At 41.2% G+C, this 26,714-nt stretch overlaps 3 protein-coding genes across 3 annotated transcripts; 1 reads left to right on the top strand and 2 right to left on the bottom strand.

The window, feature by feature from the left end:
• Positions 1-1,886: 1,886 nt before the first annotated feature.
• Positions 1,887-5,311, top strand: gpr3 (G protein-coupled receptor 3). The gene is made up of 2 exons (XM_032581225.1): positions 1,887-2,147; positions 3,715-5,311. The coding sequence occupies exon 2, from the start codon at positions 3,744-3,746 to the stop codon at positions 4,734-4,736; it is 993 nt and encodes a 330-aa protein (XP_032437116.1). The 5' UTR covers positions 1,887-2,147; positions 3,715-3,743; the 3' UTR covers positions 4,737-5,311.
• Positions 5,312-7,301: 1,990 nt separating this feature from the next.
• On the bottom strand, positions 7,302-16,148 carry wasf2 (WASP family member 2). Its single transcript, XM_032581224.1, has 9 exons — positions 16,009-16,148; positions 14,022-14,185; positions 13,775-13,909; positions 13,520-13,673; positions 12,984-13,101; positions 12,789-12,907; positions 10,352-10,507; positions 9,665-10,119; positions 7,302-8,497 (listed from the first exon to the last, which is right to left on the bottom strand). The coding sequence occupies exons 2-9, from the start codon at positions 14,152-14,154 to the stop codon at positions 8,340-8,342; spliced, it is 1,428 nt and encodes a 475-aa protein (XP_032437115.1). The 5' UTR covers positions 14,155-14,185; positions 16,009-16,148; the 3' UTR covers positions 7,302-8,339.
• A 1,049-nt stretch (positions 16,149-17,197) lies between these two features.
• On the bottom strand, positions 17,198-24,083 carry LOC116731860 (methyltransferase-like protein 24). The gene is made up of 5 exons (XM_032581722.1): positions 23,598-24,083; positions 21,065-21,163; positions 19,026-19,162; positions 18,622-18,889; positions 17,198-17,974 (listed from the first exon to the last, which is right to left on the bottom strand). The coding sequence occupies exons 1-5, from the start codon at positions 23,865-23,867 to the stop codon at positions 17,669-17,671; spliced, it is 1,080 nt and encodes a 359-aa protein (XP_032437613.1). The 5' UTR covers positions 23,868-24,083; the 3' UTR covers positions 17,198-17,668.
• Positions 24,084-26,714: the final 2,631 nt, after the last annotated feature.

Raw genomic sequence — 26,714 nt, 5'->3', positions numbered from 1 at the left:
TTAATACAATTAACCCCACAATCACCACCTCTTTCTCTCACAGTCATGTTGCTTACATGATACAACGTGGCATTGACTCCCAACTTGTCTGGGTGGAAACAATCTGACAAGTCAGTAGAGAGAAAGAGGAGACAATCCTTACAAGCAATTGTTTCCCCTCCCACTCGTAGCTGGTAGCACAATTAAACATAGACAAAAACATCTATATGTCGAGGATATGCATCTCACTTAAAGACTGGAGTATCAGGATCAGACAGTTTGCAAAAATATTGATGATGTCCCTGACATCTACTATGAGGAAATTATTCATGCAGGACAGATGATCTTGAAAAAACAAAAACAAACAAAAAAAAACAGCTGTGATGTTGCAGAAATGTGGAGAAGCTCGCGATATTTTTATTTTATTTAATTTTTTTTAAGGTAACGAGCGTTGTAGCTACTCCAGAGCGTCTCTGTGGCGTAGGTGGCATTTATGTGCAGGAAGCGCGACCATATAAGGCTCGGTCAGAACGAGATTCCCTCCAGTTAGATCACTGCTCTGCGTCCACTCACAGACATCCATCCTGCATCACCCACGCTCATTGTCAGACAGGGGAAAGCCACGTTTTCGTCCCCCACCGACGCCCCCCTGCAGGGATGGATTTTCTCTGTTAACTGACGAGAAAATGCATCAGAAAGCAGCAAACTAAATGTGCTAAATTATCCCTAGTTAACAGGAAATGTAATCGTTACTGCAAATCAAATTAGCTATAATAAATGCTCGGAATACAGAAAAAGGAAAAACTCTCCCTTTTTCACTCTAATTTGATGAAGAAGAAAAAAAACCCTTGAAGAATAGGAAACAATCGGATTGTTGCTTCCCGGTGGTTTAACTTCACATTTTAAAACATAACGCAGCTGGATTAAACCAATAATAAAGGTGACAGATCATTTTAAAATTGCCTGTTTTCTCGTGTTTCGTTATGCAACCTAAAATCTGTGTTTCTGTGATGTCTGAGGGTGTGGAGATAAACTATCTCTACCAGTACAACCTATTTTCCTTGCATATTTTGTAACATCGGCTTTGCTTCATAATGTAAAGTTCTTCAAGGAGAATGAGGGGGGAAAAGAGCTAATATTCCTGAATCATATTCAGTTGCTTCTATTGATGCCATTGCTTATGTTGATATCTCATTTAAATTACATTTAAAAACTGTACTTAGGAGGAAAAAAAACTCCTCTCCTGCATATCAAAATTATTCTCATTTGTTTATAACATAACTACAAGAAACAGTGATAGTTGTAGTAGCCTAATAGATTAGAAAAAGAAAAAAAAAAGGATAGAGCAAATCTTCAAAATCCAATATCGATAACTGACACGCATAATAACTTGCACAAATTTGTGGGTTTTTGACGCTCACGGTTCTTTATCTGCTGATGTAACTGGATGTTTTTCATGTACAGCCCCTACAGGGGTTCGTTGCACGCAGATTCGCGTCGCTCTGCAGGACGTCGCCCCATGAGTCATCCCCCGGTGCTGCTGCGTTTCAGCACCACGGACAGCTCCGGCGCCGACTCCCCCAAAACAGCTGAGGACTTTTATTGGCCGAAACAAAGCAAGCCCCATCTCATCCTCTCTGGGTCACATTGATGAATGTGTTGTAGTAAAGAGAGAGAGAGGGGCGGGAGAGGTGGACGGTGAGAGGGGGTACGTCTGTTGATAGTCATCATTTACCATAAATGAGATCTACATGGAGCCGCAGTGGGAGGGGCGACAGGCATGCCGCATTTTTCTGAATGAAATTACTCCACGTACACCGCCCCCCCCCTCCCCTCCACGTCCTCCTTCATCCTTCTCGCCGCATACCAAATGCGTGCCTCTGATTGGCCGAGGCTCCCAGTCACTGACGTCAGCCAAGCTCTCTTGTGGACGAGTCCCGCGGAAAAGCGTCCATTCTGCCCACCGTAAGCGCTCCGGAGAGATTGAAGAAGAAAGACAAAAAGGAGGTGGGGATGCGAACCGAGCTAAGAGACAGACAGAAGCTCGGGGACTGACGTTTTTCTAAACACCCGCGCAGCATCACCTCGTCTTCATCCGTTTTTCTCCTGGATGTGATCAGAGGAGAGTACGGATTATATTCAGCTACTGCGAACCACTTTTCTAAAAGGTAAGGGGCATCATTTGGTGCATCAATAGTCATGCTGTTTTGGATGCACGTTTTCTTTTCTTTTTTTTTTGTCGTGTGTGCGTGAATGTGGTGCAGTGAACCTGCAAGCATGACTGTTACACAACAAGGTTCTCCGCACAAGGAGGTGGGAAATACCTCCTCCTTGCTCTGGGATTGGAGAGCAGGGAGGATGAAAGGCTCCTGCGTGCCGCAGATCCAACTTAAAATAGAAACGAGAAGGTCTGAAAAATAAACTAACAGGAACTTCTATCTGGTATGATTGGTATTTTTTTTTTGGAAGAAAGTAAATTACTGTACTGTAAGTTATGAAATCATGTCAATCCCGGATTTTTACAGTGACGCGGTTTTATGTTGTATGCATTATTAATAATTAATTTGCTGCATTAAGAAGGCCTGTCGATCTTTCAAGTCCTCAAAACTTACCAACAGAATTTGATGTCACTGATACTGTTGACCAACACGTTAACATTTACAAAATCTGATCCTGATTAGCAGAAATTAACTGACTTATTTCACATTTTGTACACGTTATGCACTTCAGAATTTTTTATTAGGATTTTAGCTAATAGACCAACACAAAGTATTACATATATTTGAGAGGTAGAAAGAAAAGGACACATGCTGTGTTGATTTTTCTTTTCTTTTTTTTTAAAAGGGTGAGAGAGTACAAAAACCCCGAAAAACATGGCGTGAATTTCTCTAATACTTCACGATTTGTAGAGAAACATATTTGCTGGAAGTACAGCTGGAAGTTTTTTGAGGGTAAAATTACATCAGGTAGAGATTAGCTGCATGTGAACACCAATTTTTAAAGTTTTGACACAGATTGCCAGCTAGAGGTCCAGACTTTGATTGAGCTCCTTTGACAACTAAAATGTTTCGATCTAAGCAATTCCATTGCAGCTCTGACTGCATGTTTAAGAACATTCTGCTGGTAGAAGATGAACTTCTGCCCAAGTGGTTAGACTTTTAAAACCCCTATCAGGTTTTCTACAGGAATGGCCTTTTTCTTTCTCCAATCGTTTTTCCCATCATCTCAGAGTAACTTCTGTGTTCCTGCTGGGGGGGGGGGGGGGGGGACCTTCGTACAACATGGTGCTGCCAAAACAATGTATTGTTTTCTTTCCAGATGACAGTTATGTGTGACATTGTGTTGGTCTGTAACATATTTTTACAACAAAACACTTTGACAAAATGTGAAGCTCCAGGGACGTGAATGTCAGGCAGTGTAGGAATACATAAACAACTAATGGCCTTTAGAAATCAGTTTACCTAAGATGACAGTTTCTAGATGTATTATTTTGGAGGATACATTTCAGAACAAACATATGATTCTCTACCCAGAACTAGGATTTCCACAGAGACTAAATGAGTGCAACAGCTGAGGTTTTCCATAATTGCATTAAGTACACAATTTCCACGCAACTGCCTAAGAGGCTCAAAACTACACAACGTTCCCTGGAAATTCCAGCTTAATGGACACAGAGAGATGCAATAATGAATCATTAAAGGTACTCTCATTTTCTTCTGTCTTTCTTTCTTTTAGGTTTCACTGGTGCTACTGTTGAACCAGCCATGATCCTCAACGCCTCAGAGCTGCCCTGGGATGAGTCCTCAGGTCTGGAACCTTTCTTCCCGCTGGACCAGCAGGAAAGCTCCACTCAACCCGAGCTCCCACCCCTCACCATCTGGGGCGTGGCCCTCTGCATTTCAGGGACTCTCATTGCCACTGAGAATGCCATTGTGGTGACCACCATCTTGGCCACCCCATCTCTCCGCGCCCCGGTCTTCCTGCTGCTGGCTAGCCTTGGCCTGGCGGACCTCCTGGCAGGCGTGGCCCTCCTTCTGCACTTCCTCTTCCGGTTCTGCGTGGAGCCCAGTGATTGGTCTGACCTGCTGACCTCTGGGCTGCTGGTGACCTCCCTGACCGCCTCCCTTTGCAGCCTCATGGGTGTCGCCCTGGACAGATACCTGTCGCTGAGCCACGCCCTCACCTACGGCTCGGGCCAGTCGCGGCGCAGGGCCGCCACCCTTCTTCTGCTGGTCTGGTTGGGTGCTTGTGTCATTGGCGCAGGACCTGCCATGGGATGGCACTGCCTTCAGGAGCCAAACTCCTGTTCTGTAGCACGACCTCTGACCCGCACCTATCTATCCCTGCTATGTGGTGGCTTCCTAATGGTTGTAGTTGTAACGCTGCAGCTGTACGCAGGGATCTGCCGCGTTGCAAGGCGGCACGCACACGCCATTGCAACCCAGAGGCACTTCCTACCCACCAACCAGCCGTACCCAAGCAGACACAGCAGTGGGAAAGGTTTCTCTCGCCTGATCCTGGTCCTGAGTGTGTTTGTGGGCTGCTGGATGCCCTTTTCCCTCTGGGGGCTGCTCGGAGACGCGTCCAGCCCTCCCCTGTACACCTACGCCACCTTGGTGCCGGCGGCCGGCAGCTCCCTGCTCAACCCCATCCTCTACAGCCTGAGAAACAAAGACATTCGGAAGGTGCTGCTCCACGCCTGCTGCCCACACAGATCCTCAAACACCACGCGCACTCACTACCCAGTCGATGTGTGAGATCAGTCAAAGCAGGACTCAATCTATGCCAGACATATCGTTGTGCATGTGCCAAAACTCTCAGTGTCGTAAACGTTCAAAAAGTGAAAAACTTTTCCCTCCCCCACTGAGTGAAACACGCCTACACGCCCAAGCAGCATTTTTTCAGAGCTGAAGGCTTCCAAATCAGAATGCACTGAAAAGTGCTGGCCGGCAGCCAGCTTGGGACTAAATGTACTGTCCGGTGTCTACTTTGTGCCTCAGACGACTGTAGCTCCGCTGGATCTCCAGAACTAAACAATCAGAGGGACGTTACAAGTTTGGACTACATCAGTGTGAGCACTTTAAGAGGAGAGAGAGCGCTGGGTTTTTAACACCTCATGGTGTGAAAACGTGTGATCCAAAGCCCAGTTTTAATTACTTGAATTGTGTGAGAAACAAGCGAGAATATATTTTGCACATGCTGATAAAAGCACTTTGAGATGTACTGACCGTGTGTTTTTTTTTGTTGTTGTTTTTTTTTGTTGCACAACCTTTTGGAGATGGATGAATGTTTTATACTGATGAATAATAAATAAGTCTTTTTTTCTACTGTATGATGTCGGCACCGTTCTTTTTCTTTTTTTTTTACTGCAGCAGGAAGCTTTTAGTGAATTTGTGTCTCTTTCTCTTGCTCGTTAACTCACTTGTGGATAAACTGATGCTCAAGCATTCCGAATAATTTGGCTGCCAATGCAATCTGCAACCTCATTACAGTCTTTCTGAATCTCACACATCCCTTTAAAATCTACAAAGCAGCCACGGCTTGAGGGAAAAGCGATTATGCAAGAGGGTTTTCTCACTTTCCACTCGTTTTCTGATCTTTAAACACCCCCGCACGTTTAGATCCAGGCGCAGTCGAAAGGTGTCCACTGCTGATAAAAAAAAAATAACAGTGAGTCATGGATAAAGCTTGTGGATTGTTTTTAAAGGTTTATCTCTTAGGAACTATTCATAATGCGCTGCATAATGCTTAAAGTTCATTTTTCACATTATATCATGTCACAACCACAGATTTTGGTGTTTTTTTACTTGACAAACCATAGCAGAACTTCATTGTGAAGTGGAAGGGAAAAGCCACAGTTGGAATAAAACATGAAAAATCCTATCTGCAGTTTGCCACAGCAGACAGCAAGCGAGTGAAGGAAGATGTTTTAGTCAAATGAGCCCAAAGCTGAACTACTTGGGATACATGCAAACCCCAATAGATAGCAGAAATCTGCACATCATCCCCAGTGTGAGACGTGGTGATAGCAGCATCATGCTGTGGGGATGCGCTTCATTCATCAGAGACAGAGAAGCTGCTCAGAGCTGTTGAACGAAGCTAAATGCAGTTCTGGGACAAAACCTTAGAGAAGGCAACATACTTAAAGTGGAGCAGAAGTTCAACTTCCAGTAAATCTAAACATAATAATGACTTAAATTAAAACGCCTGGTGCTATAATGACCCAGTCAAAGCCCAGACCTAAAGTAAGGCTTTCATAAGTTTTACTATGTTAAATTTAAAGGCTTTCGAGCAGAGTATGTTTTAAACTCTAAATCTTTTTGAATTGTGGAAATAAACCTAGTTTAATTCAGCTAGCTCCTCATAACTCGTGTAACTTTTAAAAAAGAAAAGCTTATTAAATTACATTTATAATTTTCTGCTCCGAGATGTGATCTCAGGGCCTGAATTGAAAGCCTTATAACACAAAACACAATGAGCTTTATAAATGCTATACTCACAAAATGCCTGTTTTCAAGCCAAACTTTGTTAAACATAGACTTCCCACCAAGAAGAACCTGCAGATAAGGGAACATAGACATTTTGTCCCTTAAAACCAAATATTAAATACAAGGTTTTGCAGAGACAAAATTTTAAATGTTGTGCTAGTCAAGAGTTTAACTCCTTTTATAGTGGACAGTGGTCCAGTCTTATAATGTTTATAAATACTATTACAGCCTAATACAGTGGACACCTACTAATCTATTTGCAGATTTTTCTGTGGAATGCAACTTCAAATTATTTTCTGGAAATTTGCCTACTGGCTGATTTCTCGTTTCTAAAATATTTTGTAAAAAAGAGTGGAAGGCCAAAATACTACTTGGCACACTATAGGCTGGTATTTACAAAGCAGTCAATCCAGGGGTGGCATTCATCGTACCTCAAGGACAGGTCAGTTATGCCAAGATGGTTTTTACTGTGTATTAATACATATTACGGCAAATGTGGGTCTCAAGTACACACAGGTTTTAGCTACTGAGGTTACGCTGCATAGAACATATGGATATATTTAAAGTCTTTTAAAAATTGCAATTAAAAATATTCAATTTAAGACTGTGAATCCAGCAGACTCTTTGAAAAGACTAGAAAATTACTTTTATATCCAATCAGACTGAGCCAGAGTCATTTTGCAAATAATGGGCAAAGCTTTTAGTCCCTGAGCTGAAGAGGTAAACTTTGAGCTGTAACAGCAGAGAAAGATTTTTATAAAATATTGATTGAGGGGCGCTGAATACATATGCATAACGTTGTTCAGAACAATCTCACAGAAATCTAGACCAGAATTTAAATTCAAATAATATTTATTGAATCAAATCATTTGGAACTTATGGAAGGAAAAGCATCAATTTGGCAAGACATGCTGTGCAACTGTGCAGCAGAACTGATGCACTTTACATAAAAGGCACTTTAAATTTGATTAATCAGTTAAACCTGCTATTAAATAGGCTGAAAAAAAATTAAAGCGTAGACACTAAACTGCCAGTAGAAAGGCACTGGATGAGGCAAACAAATGCCTCATTTGATCAGCGATTATAGCAACAGAGTTTGATTCATCCCCCCCAAGAAAAAAAAATAAAGATAGTCTCAGGAAAAAACATAATAAAAATAAAATTCAATACAAATACCTCATATTTATCTCCATGTGTTCAATATGGCAATATCTTACAACCATTTATGGTTAGTTAATTTATCCGGTTGTTTACCAGTTATTTGTTCCACAGAGAAAAGGAATTAATATAGAAAGATGGGATATAAAAAATGGCAAAGATGTGCCTGAGAGGGGATTTAAAATTACAGCAATAATTTGACTTCATGATGGAATAGAAACACACATCTCTGGCATAAAATTACTTTAAAGTCAATATTTCATGTCTCTTTGGAGGGCACACAGCAACCGTGAATTGAGGATGTTATGCGCGTATGTGCAAACCTGTTCTATTAGTTTTGTCATACAGTGAATGAAACGAGGCATGAAATTCTGAGTAACAAAATAAAAATCAAAAGTGATTCGTTTATGCAGAGGATCAGGAGGGAGACGAGTTTCACGTCACACAATACTGTTACATCAACCACTATGAGTTGCTTTAAGAAGGCTTTGGCAAACTGGGTACAAGCAACCAGTCACACTTTCGTTCTCCACACAGGGCCTCGGAAAGTTTGAATAATTGGAATAAACCGGTAAAGGAATGTGATTATAAAAGCGTCATGGTGCCTGCACAGAGTGGCTTAGAAAAACAAACTGATACTGGAAGAATGTAATACAGATGTTGATCAAGGCTAATAAGGTAAGATGGTGGTAGTGAAGCTGAGAAGAGAAGTCATCATTCAGACCACTCTTCGTCGTCGAACTCTGAGGAGTCGTCCTCGCTGTCGCTGCACTCCACGGCGATACGGCGCGACAAGATGGCGGCCACATCGTTGCCAAAGTGATCACTCTTCTCCTGCTCCCGCTGAGCCTCCACCTTACGCAGGTTGAAACCTAGAAAAAGAAGTTAGTCGATGTTTAGTTTGTAATGGGCTGCAAGGAGCCCCTGCAGAACCAGGAAGATAAAACCTGGTCTGCTGAAAAACTGCATGACCATCAGCAAATGTGAACATTTTGGCAGATTTGTGTTGCTATGCAATCCTAAAGAAAACAATATTCCAGTGACTTCATCCTGGAGTCTGGCTGTTGTAAGCTCAGAGAAGTTTAAAAAAAGCCCAGACATACATTGCCTAAGAAATAAAGCTTGCTTAGCTGCTTGCCTAAAATTGATCGTCTATAAAAATGAATCTGACTTCAACAAACTGCAAGGTTTCAATCCTGAAGAAATGCGAAAAGCACACCCGAACAATAACTTTAAAATAAATGATCTCTGAAGCATGGTGGTGGAGGCCTGATGATTGGGGATTGTTTTCAGGCTGCAGAAAAACTTTTCATTTCCACTTAAGTTTAATTTCTCACTAAGGTAAGAAAACTTAATGTTTATGCATTTATCTTATATCTAAGGTTCAGGACCTGAGTGAAGTTGCCAACCCAACTACTTTAGGTTAAACAAAATTGGTGTTTGTGCAGCAAAAAAAAAATAAATGTTTGTTCCGCTGCCATTTTTAAAGATATAAATAAATGTTGCCAGAGGTCATCAAAAGTCAACCAGCCGGCCAACATTTACAAAATCAAACGAAATAAGGTGTCAATTTTTAAGATTAGATAAAAAGGGGGTCAGAGATCAACCTGTTCTCTGATTCAGATCAAACAAAACTGATATGAATTAATTTTGCTGTTTGTGCAGATAAAAAATTGGAGCACAGTTTATTGACCCAAATTTGTTTGATTTTGTAAAAGTTTGGTTGACCTTTGATGACCACTAGAAACATTTATTAATATCTTTAAAATGACAGCAGCACAAACAAAAATGTTCCTGCACAAACGTTTGACACCAACTTCGTTTAATTATAAGAAGCAAGTACACTCCCCCACCAACAGAAATAAAGAGTTTGAGTTAAATGTCAGCCTTTCAGCTGTACATGATGTCACTTAACACTGGTTATACCAAAACATTAAAATGACTAATTCAATAAAAATTATTGCTCACTGCTCTCAGTGAGTCGGAACCTGTTGAAAGCAGACTCATGTTTCCATTGACGTGTTTCTGCTACGTCTTACCTTGTCGGATGGCCTGCAGCAGGTCACTGCGACCATCGCTGACAGGAGCCGGCTGAGGTTTTGGAGCAGAGCTAGGGGCCGAGAGAGGTGGAGGAGCACTGTAGTCAGAGGGTGGAGGAGGAGGCCCGGGGGGTGGAGGAGGCGGCGGCGGGGGTGGAGGTCCTCCACCTGTAGGGATTGGCGGTGGAGGAGGAGCCATTCCCATATCGGGCGGTGGAGGCGGAGCGGGTGGAGATGGAAAGGAGGGTGGAGGTGGGGAGGGAATGCCATTGAAGCCAGTTGGAGGAGGAGGAGGTGGAGCAAAACCAGAGGGTGGGGGCGGGGGAGGAGGTGCAGGGGGTGGGGAAAGGTTTGGGCGGGAGTTCGGTGGGGGAGACATAGAAGGAGGGGCTGGAGGAGGATGGGTTGGACTCAGCATGCTGATTCTCTGCTGAGCTGCTGTTCCATCATTAAACCTGCAGAGAAGAAGTCGCTATTAGACATTAACAGACCTTAATGGAGACTTCACTTCCCTCCATTAACAATTTATATCTGTGTGAGGTTCACCACGGCTGCTTATGTTCAAGTTAACAAAAAGATGAGCGCAAGGCCACAGCAAACGTGGCTTCGCTTTCACCACATGCTGCCAAGGGCGACCATGTGCCGACAACATGTGTGGGCAGAGTGCATGATGCTACAAGTACGTACGCCATGTCTGGGGGTGGAGGAGGCAGGATGTCGTCAGGGCCAGGCGGAGGCAGAGGCGAGCCAGGCTCACAGTAAGAGTCCGTGCTTTGCTCAAGGACATCTGAGTGGAAGTCCTCCCCGGATCCGATGCTGCCATGCCGTTCCTCTGAGGAATTTCTGAACGCAAACAAAACAACTTCGCTATCAGCGTCAAATCAAGCACATCAGCTGCACCGACCGAGTGGAGGAAAAGATCAGAGCAATAGAACAAATTAGCAACTTCTGCTAATTAGAGGTGAATTTAAAGGAGCAGGTAAAAATAATCCCCTGAACATTTAAGGAACACAAAGTCTAACCTGGAAATATAGAAATCTTATGTAATTTTGATTTTGATTTTTTTTTCTTAATTAAATCCCAAATTAATAGAAAACTCTTCAATCAGATCTTGTTTCACATGGCATGAATAATGCTCACCATCGTCACGTATTCTGGGAAGATCCGGTCATAACATGTTTTTGGCAAGACACAAACAATAAACTGGGCAAAATACTAAGATATAATTTGCTTTTGAATGTCTATGTTATATACTAGAAAGTTAAATACTTGGTTGGAATTCTGAAAGACAGCAATGACAACAAAATGTAATGTAATACAATCGCTATTAACATCAAAAGAAGCAATGGAATAAAACTGACACATATAGTAAGACTGCAGAAAACACAAAGAATAGAAAAATTTAACAAATGGACAAGACCCAGGAGGAAAACTGGTGACTCAGAGTACTGAAAAATAAAATTGTAGAATATTCAATGAAGAGCATCTCATATAGTCATATATATATATATAGTCATATAGTCTACAGATTGCTGCACTGAAATACAAATATTGTTCTTCAAAAGGTTTTTTATATCTGTTGTCGTTAGAACTGCAGTCCCATTCTTACTTAGCGGCACATTTTATTTTACAGTCTAATATATTTTACATTAATACAATCATTTTTACATCCGATGGAAAAGACAAACAATCAAAAGTAAGAACAAAATGGTGGAGGCACATTTTTTGTTGTTTACTGGAGAGATTTTGTGACCATCAGCTCTACACCCTTCCCCCTGAGAACATTCCCAGACAGCACATGCCGCCCCATCAGTGTGTACAGATCCGTTGATAAGCAGGGGGAAGGGGGATGAATCAGATGAGCGGCTAATGTGTATTTTGCTTTGAAAGCCAAATCTGAGGCAATAGATTCAGAAAGTCAATATTTTCACTCCTTAAATCTTTACCATTCATAAGTGATGTATCCCTGCCCTCAGCATCTAAAAAAAACTTAAACACTGCAAAATCTGCATGGAAATAAACACCTCTAGTGGTTCATTACTAAAACTCCCTTCTATTGATCTAGTGACATGTCTGGATCAATATGTCTTGTTTAATTTTGAATGCCGTCAACTTTAGGGAATTTCTTTGTACGTCTGAGCAGTTCTTTTTATCTTGCGTCTGGTCTACCTCAGTCACAGTCTCGCCTCTTTTTCAGTCTGTAACAGTGTTTCTTTGAGGATTTCCCCTCTATTTAGCTCCATCTATCTTCCTATCAAACCTGAACAGCTTCCCTGTATCCTGCCGAGGGATCTCCAGAGCATGATGCTGCCGTCAACATGTCACTGCACGCATGATAGCAGGTAGGAGAACCTTTACAACATTCTTTAGTCAAAAAGTCCAAAACAAATTTTAAAAAATACAACAGCTGTTGGTGAAGGAATGAAATGACTAGCGTCCACTGCCATTTATTCTCTGTTCGATAATAAAGGCTTTAGTTGCTTCTTCTAATAATAAAAAAGGTTAGAGAAAATGTGATGCATTTAAGCTCTTCAAATGCATAACAGCCATTAAAAAGAACAAAAAAAAACACGCGGATGTCGTATTAAAAAAAATTGGTTACACTTTTTTCTTCCTTGAAAAGCTGACAAAAATCAATTGGATACCAGCTGAAAACCATGGCAACCCAGCCTGTCCACTTTAGGTAACCACCAAAAAAAGTATGAGCCAAAAGAACTGAACACAGAAATTGTATTTTTTTAAAAATCTGTCAAATCTATGGTCTACTACAAATACTACAGTTGCTGTAATCCAAACGATCAATAAAAATGTAATAAATCAGGATTAAAATGAAAGGTTTAAAGTTGTTATGCGTGCTGTATCTGCTTGTTACAGTTTCTATTAAAAAAGCCGAAAGCAAACAGAAACTTAAATCATTTGTTCCAATTACTCCTCTTTCTATTTATAGCAATTCAGTGTACACCGAGTTCTAAAAACGGCATCAAACTCCCTGAAAAAGGAAATGAAATTCGTAATCAGCTGAAAGTTCATGACTGAAACAGCCCATTACGCTCCAGCCTGCCGGGTTCATGAACACACAGTACAAACTTCAAAAAGCGGCTCAAGTGAGTAATTCTTTACTCACGTTTCATTCTTTGGTACGACAAACTCCTGTCCCATCTTCAGCCGCTCCCATTCGTCCTTCCTGGTCTTGATCTTCCGAGGATGAAGCGTCCTCGGGTTCACGTTGTCTTTCTTCTCTCTCTGCTCAAAAAACACAGAGTTAAATAAAATGGTGGATGCTGTAACATGTTACTCTAACTTTGGGAGTGTGTCTCACTCTGTGCTTGCGCTTCTCCTTCATGATGTCCTTGGTGTCCTGCAACATCTTCTCCTTCCACAGGTCAAAGAAGTAGGACGGATCCGTGTAAAACTTCAGAGCCTCTTTACCATCCTCCCTGCAAACAATATTTATAGGCATTATTAGCAACAGTCGCACTTTGTTGTGAGCTGTGAGATTATAATCTTTTAAAGAGTAAAAGTACATATAAGCCATTTAACTTCAGTAATAAGATTTCTTCACTTATCTTTCTGCATGTTTAAAATAAACTAATGGTGTCTAATCTAAGTTAACACGTTCCTTGCTTTGCCATCTTCTTGTTATACAAGTTTTTTTTCATGCTTTGTGGGGTAGATGAACTTCATTAAATTAAACCATCAAAAATTACAGCTCTTCTCCTAGTGTAAGTTATGCCCCAGAAACATTGAAAACCTTAAGTTGTAGATGCTAAAATATGTCCACAATTTAAGTTTTGATGCATGTTTGGGGGGTGTTCTTCATATCTGCATGTGCTGCTCCTGCCTACTCCATCCTACCTGTACTGGCTGAGCTGGTTGAGGGGTGGCGGAGGATTACAGGTGGTGTAAGTATCCTGTACAGGGACAGGCAGAGACGGCCTGGTGAACAGCTGCTGATCCTGGGTCAGGCTGCTGCGGAAGGCTTTCCTGGTAGTGATGGCCTGCAGAGAAACTAGGAGAAACAAACGAGAAGTTGCATAAACAACTTAGATCATCAAGAAAGAGGGAACTTGGAGATAGTTTCTGGAGGAACTTCCAGGACGAAGAACTTACCCTCTTCTTCTTTGGGGTCCAGTTGGGTGACTTTAACCTGTAGGCGATCAACTCTTTCGCCCAGCGTGTTGACTCTGGTAGCAAAGGCTCCAGCCTGGATAAAAAGCTCCCCAAACACATCCTCTGCATATTTACCTAAATAACAAAAAAAAACACACCACAACTTTCTTTAGCCTGTTAAATGTTATACAAGTACATTCAACCGGCAGGTATGAGCAACAATAAACTAAACCTGGCTGGTACTCACTGAGGCTGCCGAGCTGCCGGATGATGTTGGCCAGGCTGATGTTGGTCACACATTCCAGTTCGCTGCGGATGTTTGAAGGGATGGTCTGACGGCTCACGTGCCGTGGCTCTATATTTCGAGTCACCAAAGGCATGATGGGAGGCGGCAGGCAGGGTGGCCCAACCCTGACACAAAGGAAGAGAGAGGATTGTTTACTGATCTGTGGAGGTGGGTAAGATGTTGTCCAAACTCAGAATTACTTCCTTATCGATATGTATAGCTACTGATAATACAGTTCTAAAGGTATTCATATCTATCAAACTTTTTCACATTCGCTTTACAACCACAAACATTTTATAATTTATGTCGTAAACATTAATTGTGAAGTCATAATTTGTAGTGTAACTTCATAATTAGTAAGCTATGCTATGACAGGTTTTCTTTCAAGACTTTTTTATTTCTTCCAAAAGAACTGACGAGCTTTCCTGTCCATGTTGAAGGAACGCAACACCACAGCATGATGCTGGCACCACCGTGTTCCACTGTGGGGTGAGCGCTTTTGTGATCAAGTTCACGGCACACAGCGCTCACATGACAGCCTCCGAGGTTTCAAATGCCCACATTGCGCTTTCTGGGTTTGACGTGACAAAATGTGCAAAGGTACAAGGGTGCCGAATATTTTCACAAGGCAATGTACATTTATATATTTTACACATTTATCGTATCTGTAATATAACTGACATTCAATTTATTTAAAAATCTTTCTAACATTTAAATGAGGAACTGAAAAAGAAGAAGAAAGAAGAGCAAAATGTAAAGATGTTTCTCTTTGGCATTCTGGCCTTAAAAGGGCATGTACTATGTACATGCATTTTTTATTGGCTGCTATTTCACAAATTTTCAAATAAAACACTAATTTGCCAAAAGTCTTGTATATGACCATCAGCAAATTAATATTTCATGTTTCACCAAATGCTTAGTGCTAAGATATGAATAATTGAAGAGAGGAATGTTAACTGACAATTTTATTACAAGCAGTCTGTCTGTTTCTTTAGCTCACATTGAAAAATGGCCACACTCAAGAATTTCCAGTCCATATTTTTGACTTTTTAATGACCTGAAGACTAAATACATTTCTTGCCAGCTACTAAAGCGTTTTTGCACGTCTAAATAAGTCAAGAGGCTCATGACTAAGCAAGCACTGCACACACATATAAATAACACAGAACTAAAGCAGAAGCAAAACTGCTGCTTAGCTCAGATCAGCATCTACTATGCAGCAGCTGAGTGAACCAAACTGAAAGGTTAAAATAGAGAAGAGATTGCTGAGGATAGCTAGTTCCCTTCGATTATGTTTGCAGCTGTGTAAATATATGAAGTGATATGGAGCTGACCTGTGTACCTAATATCAGCTGCAGACAGTAACAGGAGAATATGGTTGACAGCTCAGTGCCTTCAGTGGCTCCTTGTTGGGCCCATTTTGGTTGCCTAATTACAAGTTTGTCCAGTTAAAAATGATGTACTCAACTGAAGAGATGATTCATAGCGTAAGCATCACAAAGAGAGCTGCTTGTGTTGCACTTTTTCCTCCACTTGGTAAACTTGTTGCTATGCTCCAAAACCCCAAAATGAAGCACTGACACTGATGGAAAAACTTCAAAAACATAAAAGCCCGGGGACTGCCTGCCCTGTGCTCGGCAGTGACAGTGAGCCAGCCTGTGGATTTGAATAACTGAGTTTTGCTTCATTGCTTAACGTCAACACAGCTTCAGTACGGTCTAATACTACACTTTTATAAATCAAATCGGTAAAAAAAAAAAAAAACCAGCGAACGCTTTCACGCCCAAACATTAGCTAAAACAGGCTAAATGTAAGTTGGGATCTCGGCCTTGTCGGAGCAGGAAGTAAACTTGTAAGCGCTCCTTATCTCGAAGAAACCCTCAAACAAGGGTGCTTTTTGTACCCGTCACCATATATAAACAACACTGAATCAATTTCACTCCCTTACCGTTAAAACGTGCACCTGTAGGTTCACTCTGTTTTATCTGTTGGCTGTTAGATCGGAAGGTTTTCTCAAGAAATGTTGAGAGATACGGCACAGCGAGTCGAGCCTGAACGGCTCGCGCAAGTCCCGGAATCGGCAACTTCTGATTGGTTGACGGACAGGATTTCTCGACGGTGATTGGCTATGGAGGACGTCTTGCGCTTTCGAGCCGAAGAACAGGATGTGGAAATTTCAACGTAAAGAGCGCAACTCCACCCAAGCTAGTGGCAAACATCTGTCCGTAATTTTCGTAAGGGAGGGCAGAGGCAACGCCGCATTCCAGAGTGCGCTCCCAGCGAGCTGGAACGCGTCCGAGGAATGACTGGCACTGGAGCTTTCTGCGTAGGGAAACACTTAAAAGTTCATGGCGGTGAAGTGCATCCTTCCTCTCAGCGGCGGTATTTTAAACGGGAAGTGCCGAGCCTTTCACGGAAAGAAATAATCTGAAAATTAAATTAAGAATGGAACGGCCTAAAATCTGGTACTGTGGCTGTAGGAGAATAGCTATAGATTTGTCTTACTAATAAAAACCTTAATAGTTAGTTTTTATTCACTCATTTTACTCTGACGGCTCTAAATAAAATGCAGTGCAAGCAAGTGCTGCCAGAAATCAGCTAATTAATAGCCCTCCTCCGTGTATTTTAGTCTCAGTACAGCTTTCCTGTAAAGGCCTGAGAGCTTTGTTAAACGATTAGAACAACCCCTGAACTCACCATCACCATTGTGAAACATGGTGGTGGCAGTATTATGCCATACTGATACTTTTCTTCAGCAGGGAAAGGGAACCTGAACAGTTTCTTTGAATACAAATATGCCTCTTTAAAGATTAGAATTTATTTCAAAAGAAAAGATTAATTTCGCTTACGGATTTTATCTTTGCTTGTGCAGGCTGCCACATAAATTTCTGGTGAATTATATTGAATTTTTGCGATTGTAACGAGAGAGAGAAAAAAGGAAATTAAAATAGCTCTGTAAGGCACTGTGTGGCGAAACCAATTTGAAACAGGCTAATTCTCAGAAGATATAGTAAAATTTCTCATTACGATGATCTCTACTGAAGGAGAGAAAAATATTTTAATGTCTGTACTGAGATTTATAACACATTTTTAAATATGCACACTTTTAAAAAGGGATTGATGTTTTTCCACAGATGTACAGAAAAATAAAGCTTTATTAAATATTTTCTTTGGGATAATGTTGGTTAAAACAATATTCCACAAGAGGTTGTGATTATTTGTTCAAACAAATGAGCTTTTTCCAGATAATTATTAACTGTGCATTCAAATAGAGGGCAGTCATTTCAGTTTATGTAAATAGCTCAAACTCAAGACAAAAGTCATCTCAGGATGCCAAGCAAAAAATACATTTCTGTTCTGTATTTTATTACAAGCTTTGCAGAAAATATATTCTTTGAATCACATTATTTTGACCTGAACAAAGAACATCAGCCACTGTTACCAAAGAAAAAGATAATGTAAATCCATTAACTTCCACTAGAGGGCGGTGTTGGATGAAGAAATTTGTGGTTAAAAAAAAGGCAGATTTTTTACACAAAACTGCATCATTTTCAGGCAAAACATTCTTAGTCTTGTTTGTTTCCCTCCATAACAGCATTTTCTGAGTATCAGTGTCGTGTGTTGACCCAGCTGAGGGTGTAGGAGCTGTGAGCACTTTCTACAGTGTGTTTCAGGACACTGTGATCCTCTCCTGAGGAGCTGTGAACCAGGTGGAGTCCAGCGGCCTCGAGGCCCCGCAGCACACTGAACCAGTAGCGGAGCACCTCCTCGTCGCTGCCCCCCACCTCAAAGCCCGCCCAGTGCAGGTGCACAGCGGCGACCAGATGATGAATGTTCTGCAGAGTCCCGGCCTCGATCCAGTTCTGAAAAAGCCGCCACTCAGCACTTAACAGGTCAGCATACAAGAAATGAACCTGAAAGGGGAGGGAAATATTAGCATTTTTAATGTACACTACAATTATTAAAGACTTTTTAAGCATCTACTGAAATAAAGAAACCTTTCAACATTCTAATTCATCGAACATAACTGCATCAATGATCACACAAAAGAAAACAAATGTCCACATAGCTCAGTGTAAGTTCACAAAGTTTAATGAAATACTCTTAAGATTAAAGACTAGTGTGATGTCACATATTTTCCAGTGTTTGTGGTGTTGAACAAGATCTCATGAATCTGGCAGTATGGTTACTTATGACAGATGAGGTGGTTCTATTAGTGTCTTCAGGCTATCGCCTTCGTTTTGCACTGAAGGGGCTCACAACCGAGTGGTGAGCAGTTGGGATGAGACTCACACACCAGCCTGTATTAGTATTTTACCAACATAGAAGTCCAACTCAGACTGCAGGTATGTAACTCCCTCTTGTGGCCGCCGGATGTAACTGGGGCCCCCTGTGTGATTCACTCACTTAAACCGTTGCCATAGCAGTCAGAGATGGCGCAGAGCCCTGTTACCATGGCAACAGCCAAGTAAAAGTGCTTTCCGGGTAAGCTGGGGTAAAAGAGACTCTGAGGTGTGTTTGTTTGGCCAAAGTTTTTATTGTTTGTGCTCGTGTCTCTTACGGTGTGATGCCCCAGCATCGCCATGATGTCGTCCAGCGTGTGAGAAACCCCGCCCGTCCTGCCACTCGCTCCGTGCCTGCGCCTCTTAGGTGCTCGCCACTCCAGCCACAATTTGTGCTGGCTGACGACGCCCCTGTTGCCATGGTTACTGGCCAAACTGTTGCCAAGGTGACCAACAGATGCACTGGAGGTGCCGGGATCAAAACTGTGGGTTTCGCATCCGAGTCTGGAGACGGTGCTCAGAAAGTCTGCATCTCCTCCATCCATGCTGGCGAGACAAAAGGAAAAACACAATAAGGCAGAGGCTCGCAGAAGTGGTTTCTGCATGCGGGATTAAATACGCAACACATTGTTCAGTGCAGCCATGGCAGTGTTACGAATGCCTGATTTTGGGGTCCAGATACCTGAAGGAGTAGGCAACGCAGAGTTTATCTGCAGCTGGAAGCAGCCAGTCCTCGGCACACAGCAGCCAGCGAGCTGAAGCCACAGGGGACGCCACTGCCTGGGCCTTCCCTGGGGGTAAAACCCTGGAGCAGTTCAGCTGGGGACAGGAGAGGAGAAGAAAAAGCACATGACATGGAGCTCTGAGAACCATCTGTCTTATAGCTAGCATTAAAATGAGAGGTTGTTACAGACAAGAAGAAGTGGCTTGATGAGGAGCCTTGTGAAATTTGGCAGTTTTATCCATTTTTAAAACTTCTCTTAATTTTAGACACTTTAAACTTGGGCTGGACAACTAAAAAGCTTAAACAACACTTGCATGCAGCGACATGAGGTGTAGCAGTAGAGCAGGGTGTGCTATATGCAGAGGCTATAGTTTTCCACACAGCCGTCCTGGATTCGATGCTGCATACATTCCCCGTTTTTCTTTCGTCCCCGTCTTGAAGCTGTCAAGAAAAGTCACGGGTGCCAAAAAACAAACACACCAGCACTGTATCCCGCTTTAAGTTTCTTAATAACTTTCCCTTCCCAGTTTTCCAGCACTTGGTGTTGTGTAACTAAAATTCTTTTTGGGAATTTCCAGTCTGAAACATATTTTCTGGCTCCAGAATCGGCAGAATTTCGCTGCCAGCATATTGACAGCACCTGACTGATCGTATTACTGCTGTGTCAACCCCCCCACGCATGTCTGCAGTCAGAGAAGTGCAATGTAGCTTATGAAAGCAGGGGGTTTTCTTCTTTCATTATTGATTAGTGTTCAATTCTGGCAAGATCTATCTCCTACATAAATTTGCAGCCTCTTCTATGCTCAAATGTTCCGGGATACCTCCAAGAAATGATGCATATGTGAGTCTGACAGGTGGTTCAGGTGGACAAGTTGATTGCAAAGGTTGGGGTCTCCCTGAAGGGTCACAATGCTGAGCTGTCGAAGATGCGATTGAAAACAGAAAGTTTTTTTTTCTTAAAACCTAGCTTTTTTTCTCAACTTTACTGAGTATTTTTTGCTGCTAACACTAATTTGTTTTTACAATTTACCTAAAAATTTCAGATGACAGTGCCTATCAAACGTATTCACACCCTTTTTACTTTTCCACATTTTCTTGTGTTATAATTTTAATATGTTTACATTGGATTTTACCGTACAAACTAACAAATAAGTGCAAATTTGTGAAACGAGAAATAGTTACATGGTTTTTCGATTTTTGGGGGGGGGGGGGGGGGGGGTTGTTTTGTTTTTTACAAATAAACATTTGAAAAGTGTGATGTGCATTTGTTTTCAACCTGCTTTACTCTGATACCCTTAAATCTAATCCTTGAAAAGTCAAAATCCAGACCTAAATTTGTGACAGGACATTAAAACTGTTGTTCACAGACATGCTCCATCTAATCTGTACAAAGTTTGAGCTATTATACAAAGATTGAGCAAAACGTTCACTCTCCAGATTTGTAAAGCTCATGGTGTAGTACCCTATAAGTCTTACATGCAAAAACTGCAGCAAAAGTATAGCTCTACAAATTATTAACTCAGTTCGACAACAATACAAATGCATGCCACACTTTTAAGACTTACTCATACAACATTTGGAAAACAACTTACAGTTTTCTTTCGACTTGTGTGTAAAATCCTATTGAAATACCCTGAAGCTCAAGGTGTGATGTGACAAAATGTGAAACGCTAAAGGGGTATTACTACTTTTTTAAAGCATTGCAAGTTAATGTGGGATTTTTCATTTACAGTTCTTCCTCATTAGTGCCTTGTTATGGCTGAAGAGTTTGTAGAAAACTAGAAGACATGTCTGCAATACCGTTGTAAAATTTGCATTATTCAGCCCAATACATTAAACTTTAAATATAGTTTTGCACAAACATTAAATAATAAATTTAGGAATGCGCTGGAAAATTTGACGAGATAACTTTTTGCAGGCCTAGACAGTTCACTGTTGGTACGAAATCTTAAAATGGCTGTATTTGTTGAGAATCAGGGTGTTTCCGTCAAGCCTACCTGTGGCCTTGTGATATACGTGATGATGCGACCGAGTTCTGCTGAGAAGGACGGCTTGTTCACTGCCCATGGCTGCATCTCCATCACTCTGGGTCCCACCTGGGAGCAAATGTAAAAAAAAAAACTATATATCAATATACTGCGGCGAAGGAAATAATAGATGATTCTTGGGAATTAGGAGGGCAGCTGAATAATGCACGGGGATGACAGTAAGAGAAGGTGCAAGGGCTGAGGAGGCAGGTCACAGGCGCTGACCCCAGGGCCCGTTGGCAATTGCTTGAAGCTCCTCAACAGACAAACAGACATGCACACATGCACACAAATACCCCTCTCTACTCCTAACGCCATGGCAACCTCTGCAGAGCAGGAGGGGTGCACCAGAATGAGTCAGAGAGTTTAGCCTTGGGCAGATAAAGAGAGGGAGAGTGAGAAAAAAGGAAAGCGTAGGGGAGCCGGAGAGGAGCGAGGAGAAGGAAGGGTTGGGGCAAAGAAGTAAGGGATGGATGTGAGCTCAGAAACACAGACAGAGGCTGAGGATGGAGGCACAATCTGTCCATCCTCGGGGCAGAGACAGAAAAGACAGACCAGCTGTCATCCGACTCTGATCTGGGGTCAGGACAGGGCTTGCCCCTTACCCCCCATCTGTTCTGACATGCAGGTAATAATCCACAGAGCTGCACACAAGCTGACCTAACCCATGCTGGATGAGGACGCCTCATCAGCTGTGGTTTATTTTGCATTCCTTGGCGCAGAGTGCACAGTTTAAATTACCTTCATCTACTTGGGGGATTGGATTAAGTACTGGTCTCCCACTCACTCTGTGACTGGTTTACCTTAACATGTGACAAACTGAGAACTGGGAAAATGTTTTCCAGCACTTTCAGGAGTAATCTGAATGTCTTCATGCTTATTTTGGTTCTCATAAGGTACTTTATCCTGATATTGTATTACTTTATAACTCTGTCACTCAATTAATTTGCAATCTCTTTCTTGGCATGTTTTTTCATTGTTTAGTGCAGAGGTCAGCAATGTTTATGATCCATGACTTATTCCTGCCTTTGTTGTTGCTAAATTAAATCTGTCTATATATCCACTAAACCTTACGGTGGTTTACAAAAAAAAGATGACTTTTAAGGTTTTACAAGTACTTCTATAAATAAATATAGTTGCTTTGTTTAAGGTTAAAGAGATATACTTTTTTTTTTTTTTTTACTTTTCAAAATCAAGAAAACCAACAGACATTTGCAGAAGGAGAACAAATTATTTCCCTTAATTGAATGTGATATGTTTGTGGAAAATGAAGAAGAAATAAACAAAAACCACAGAAAATCTGCGAACACCTTAAATGCTTGAATATTAACATGTTTCTAATGCAGGAATTCTACGCAGGTGTTGTGTTAAAACATGTAGAAAACACATAGAAAATGTTACTTACTAAAATGTGGCAACATTATTTATTTTTTTGTTATTGGTTTCTTTCAAAAGTTTGTTTTGCCAAATGTCACTGAAGGGGCCTCAGGGGCCCTGGAGCCACAAGTTGCACACCTTAGACTTAATGCTTTAAACACTGTTTAAATCTTTCTTCTCGTCTAATTGTGGCACATCTTTTAATCATTTTCTCACCTGGAAATCCAACTCCTTCTCTAGAAAGCAGTAAATGTTCTTGAGGGTTTAAGCACTCCAATGTCCTCTGGGACAGATTTACCAGTTTTTAGTTTATGTGCTGCCCACCTGCTGTGCCGGGCTGAATTGTTCTGCTAAAACTACTCATTATTTAAAACACTTATACTGCAACTTTTCACTAAATTAGACACTAAACTATTTTCACTGACATAGAAATACAAGTTAAGCATATATTTGAGATTTTCTTTGTGATTTATATGTATGTTGTTGCTATGTTATGTCACTTTTTTCTAGTTTCTTTATTTTCTGTCTCTGTTGTTTAACATGAGTGTTGCTTTAATGCACCACTTACCAATAAACAACAACAAATCCTGATTCTGGTTATGAAGTGACCTGTGACCCCAATAGTGTTCAAGCACTACAAAGTCAATTGGTTGCATCAACAACTTATTTATGGTTTTTATTTATTTATGCGTACTTTTATTTGTATACGTTACAACATTTGCAGCAAAAAAATATACTCATATTATTATAGATTGTGTTTATTACTTTGGTTCCTGAAGTGAATGTCAGGATAGCACACTTGCAGGTGGACAATCATTTGCACACAATACAACAGGCTTATTAACCCAACCGTTTCAGCTCTTTATTCTTGGCTGTATTTCTTTTCACAAAATATAAATTTATTTTTTATGTTGTTCATGCCCGTTTTAGCTTTGATGTTATTCAATTACATGATATGATTCCGCACATTAAACTGTCGCTGGAAAATAAACACATTTATTACAATTTTTTGTTTTTTTTAGTTAAAGTGTAACCTTATGGACTCATCCTTTCTGTGAAATATATGAGTAATAAACACACGTGAACTTAACTTCGAAACTTCACTACAACCTATTTTTATACCAACCTGGCGCTCGTGCATCTCGTTTTCCTCCTCATACGCTCGCGCCCCATCCTTCACCTCCTCCTCCTCCGTCCCCTCTCTCCTGGAGCTGGCTCCCCAAGCCTTGCCTGTTGACCTCCTCTTCGGCTCTATGCTGATAACGGTGAAGGCGACAGCTCCGTCCCTCTCCTCCACCCACAAACGCGCCACGACGAGGAGCTGCAGGGCGAGGAGAACGGGTGGGACCAGCAGCAGCAGGACGAGGCCCGCTCTCGACCGGGGCAAAGCACCCATCTCCCGCACGCCTCCTCCGTGGCAGCGACGCTGAACATCTCCCAGTAATCCAACTTCCCCCTCCGACCTCCCCCGTTTTTCCCCAGGGCAGATAAGAGAGGAAAGTTCCAGCTGGGTCCTCCTTCGTCCCCTCCCTTCATCCCCGGCCTCCTCCTCTTCCTCCGCCTTGTAACCCTCAGGGGAAACTTGTGATGACAAGGCGCATTCTTCAGTCACCGGTGGTCCCCTTCAAAATGCTGTTTTATTTATCTAACAACTGTAGAGTCAACAATTACCAAATGTAGGCAAAGAAAATAGTTTTCCGTCAGGTGATGAGAAACGAAAAAACAAACATACTTACACAGGATTCACATTTAAAAGATCAAGATTAATTTGCTGAAAAGCTCAACTTTATTTCAGACAGAACTGCAATAGCATAGCTACAGTAAAGTCCATGACTGTAGTCACTTATATCTGAATAACTATATTTTCTTGCTGGCTTTCTTAAGATCTATTAAAGTTTTTCTTTATTTACGGATGAAAGTATTTTATTTTTACAAGTAGCTTCACATTGGCCCATTTTTCATTCAACCATATAAGCTCGGCCTAATTTTTATTTTGTATTTGCTGCTATAAATGCTTTGGTCCTGTCGTTTTCTTTCTTTTTATATTTATGATCTATTCCGTAAATATTTCAGTTTATGTTTGAATGATGATGCCTCTCAGTTACTGTATCGCATCTTTAATATATCATTAAGAAATTCATTTAGAAAGTAGCCTAACTGAAGAAAAATATCCATCTTCCTCATTTTATAAGCATAGATGCCCCATTTTATTCTGAGCAAGAATAAGATGGGTCACATTTTACACATAGAGCATCCTTAATAGAAATATCTAAATGGCTACGCCGCCGTTGAGTTTCCCAGTTTCTTTGTAATCTTCACAATGAACTTTGAGCAGAGTTTCAGCCAATGCTGCTTTGTGATTCTTCTTTGTGTTGAGAAAGGATGAGCTCTTAGCCAGAAGGACAAAGAGCTCTGGTCAAGAAACTGCATCATCTTTTAGGTTTCAGCAATCTAGATGATTGTAGAAACTCCCAAAAAATTTTGGGCTATTTTCAGTTCTGTGGCATTCTCTGTTTATCTGGATTTTATAAAAGAAACCTCCTTAAAATGTTAAAGTATTTTTTAATCAAGCTATCTAATGCTTACCACTCATTGTAACACTCAAGTTAGATATTTGTATCTTTGTTTGGTTTTTTGACTAAAACACCAAATATTCATTCAACTGCTTCTTTGTCGCCCAGTGTCTCACCTGTTGAATCTTGTTTATTGTGGTTTTGATTTAAGCACTTAAAACAGTATTTTTGTTCTAGTCAGACTGAAGGACGGCGCCACTTAGGAATATTGGGCTCTTGCCAGCTTTGAAAACCATTTTTCTTTTTACCTTTCTCACAAACTTTTGTTATTCTGTTGCAAATGCTGTCGTTAGCAACGTTTATTGGTTGTTATTTGTCAAGAGTGATGCATTCGTTCATGTCAACGTTTTTTGCGCAGCATCACTTCCTTTAAAATTGCTGCCATTAGCCCTGTGTACTCTCTTTGTTTTGCTGTCTCGTAAAAGGTACCCCTGGTTCAGTGCTTCCATATTTGGCAGCAGATGGCTGCACCCACTGATGTTAGTTGTTCCTGTTAAAAAGGATTGTTTCATTTCCACTATGACCACTTGCTTGCTCAGGATTTAAGAACGCTGCAAAGTCAATGTCCACATAGTTGGCGACTTTTTACCAATTATCTTTAAATGATCATCTGAATGTGACTGCATACGACTGCTTGTATTCAGGTCTGAATTTACACCAAATTTATTCTTTATAGCTGGACATGAATTAGATCTATTTGTGTTTTCCACCGCCTTCAGATAACATTCACTGAAAATTGGCATTCGAACGTTTCAGTACATTAGAATGTGCGTTCTGAAATAACAACCTTTAATCAGGTATTAAACCTACAGTACTTTGCAACATCAAGCCCACATTTCTGTATAGAAATATTTTTTGTTGGTCTGGTGTAATGTAATCTTAGTGTTGTGTTGTAATTAGCCGTTAGCAGAAAATCATAATAATTAACAGAAATAATGGCTTTAAAACATCAATCTGTGTGTAATTAATCTCTACGCTTAGTAAATTGAGTTACTGGAACAAACTTCTCTAATTTGTGGAATGCAACAGTATATAAATCAACTGAACTACCGAAAACCAATGGAGATTAAAGTAGAGAGAGTAAAGTGCCCTCAAATGTAAAAATGTTATATTGAAACCAAATATTGTACAAAGAGAGCCGTGTGGATTAGCTTCAGGGTACAGATGGATTACAGTTAGCAGGGACTTTACCAGCTATTTAAATGCAGATAAAATGTCAGTGTTTTATACAAACATAGAAGAACATAAAAGTGAGAAAGAAAGAGCAGATGCCCCCTCCTCCCCTCCCAGCCGTTCTGTCTGTCATGTCGCGTTGTTGACAGAACGTGTCCCCCCTCTGCCATACAGTGGAATGTCACAGCAAACACGTTTCCTCCGGCCATGTCTGAGTCTATTTAATCAGCCTGTTGACAAACTGTACACAATCTGCGGCCCGTAAACTTCCCCCATCTGCTTTCACTCGCCGTCACTCTGCGCTTCCGTCTGGCATACTCGTACACACAAGCTGTGGATTTACAATATTTCTGTCCATCAGCGAGTTACCTTCTAAACATGCCCCTCACATTCCCCCCCCCCCCCCCCTTTTTTTTTTTTTTGATTGACCCTTTTCACAGTTTCTGCTTTAACTCTTACAGCTGGGATTAGGATTCGAAATGTTAAAGTAAAAGCTC

This window comes from Xiphophorus hellerii, chromosome 13, assembly GCF_003331165.1.
Source record: "Xiphophorus hellerii strain 12219 chromosome 13, Xiphophorus_hellerii-4.1, whole genome shotgun sequence".
Lineage (NCBI taxonomy): Eukaryota > Metazoa > Chordata > Actinopteri > Cyprinodontiformes > Poeciliidae > Xiphophorus > Xiphophorus hellerii.
This window is presented reverse-complemented; position numbering and strand designations above follow the sequence as displayed.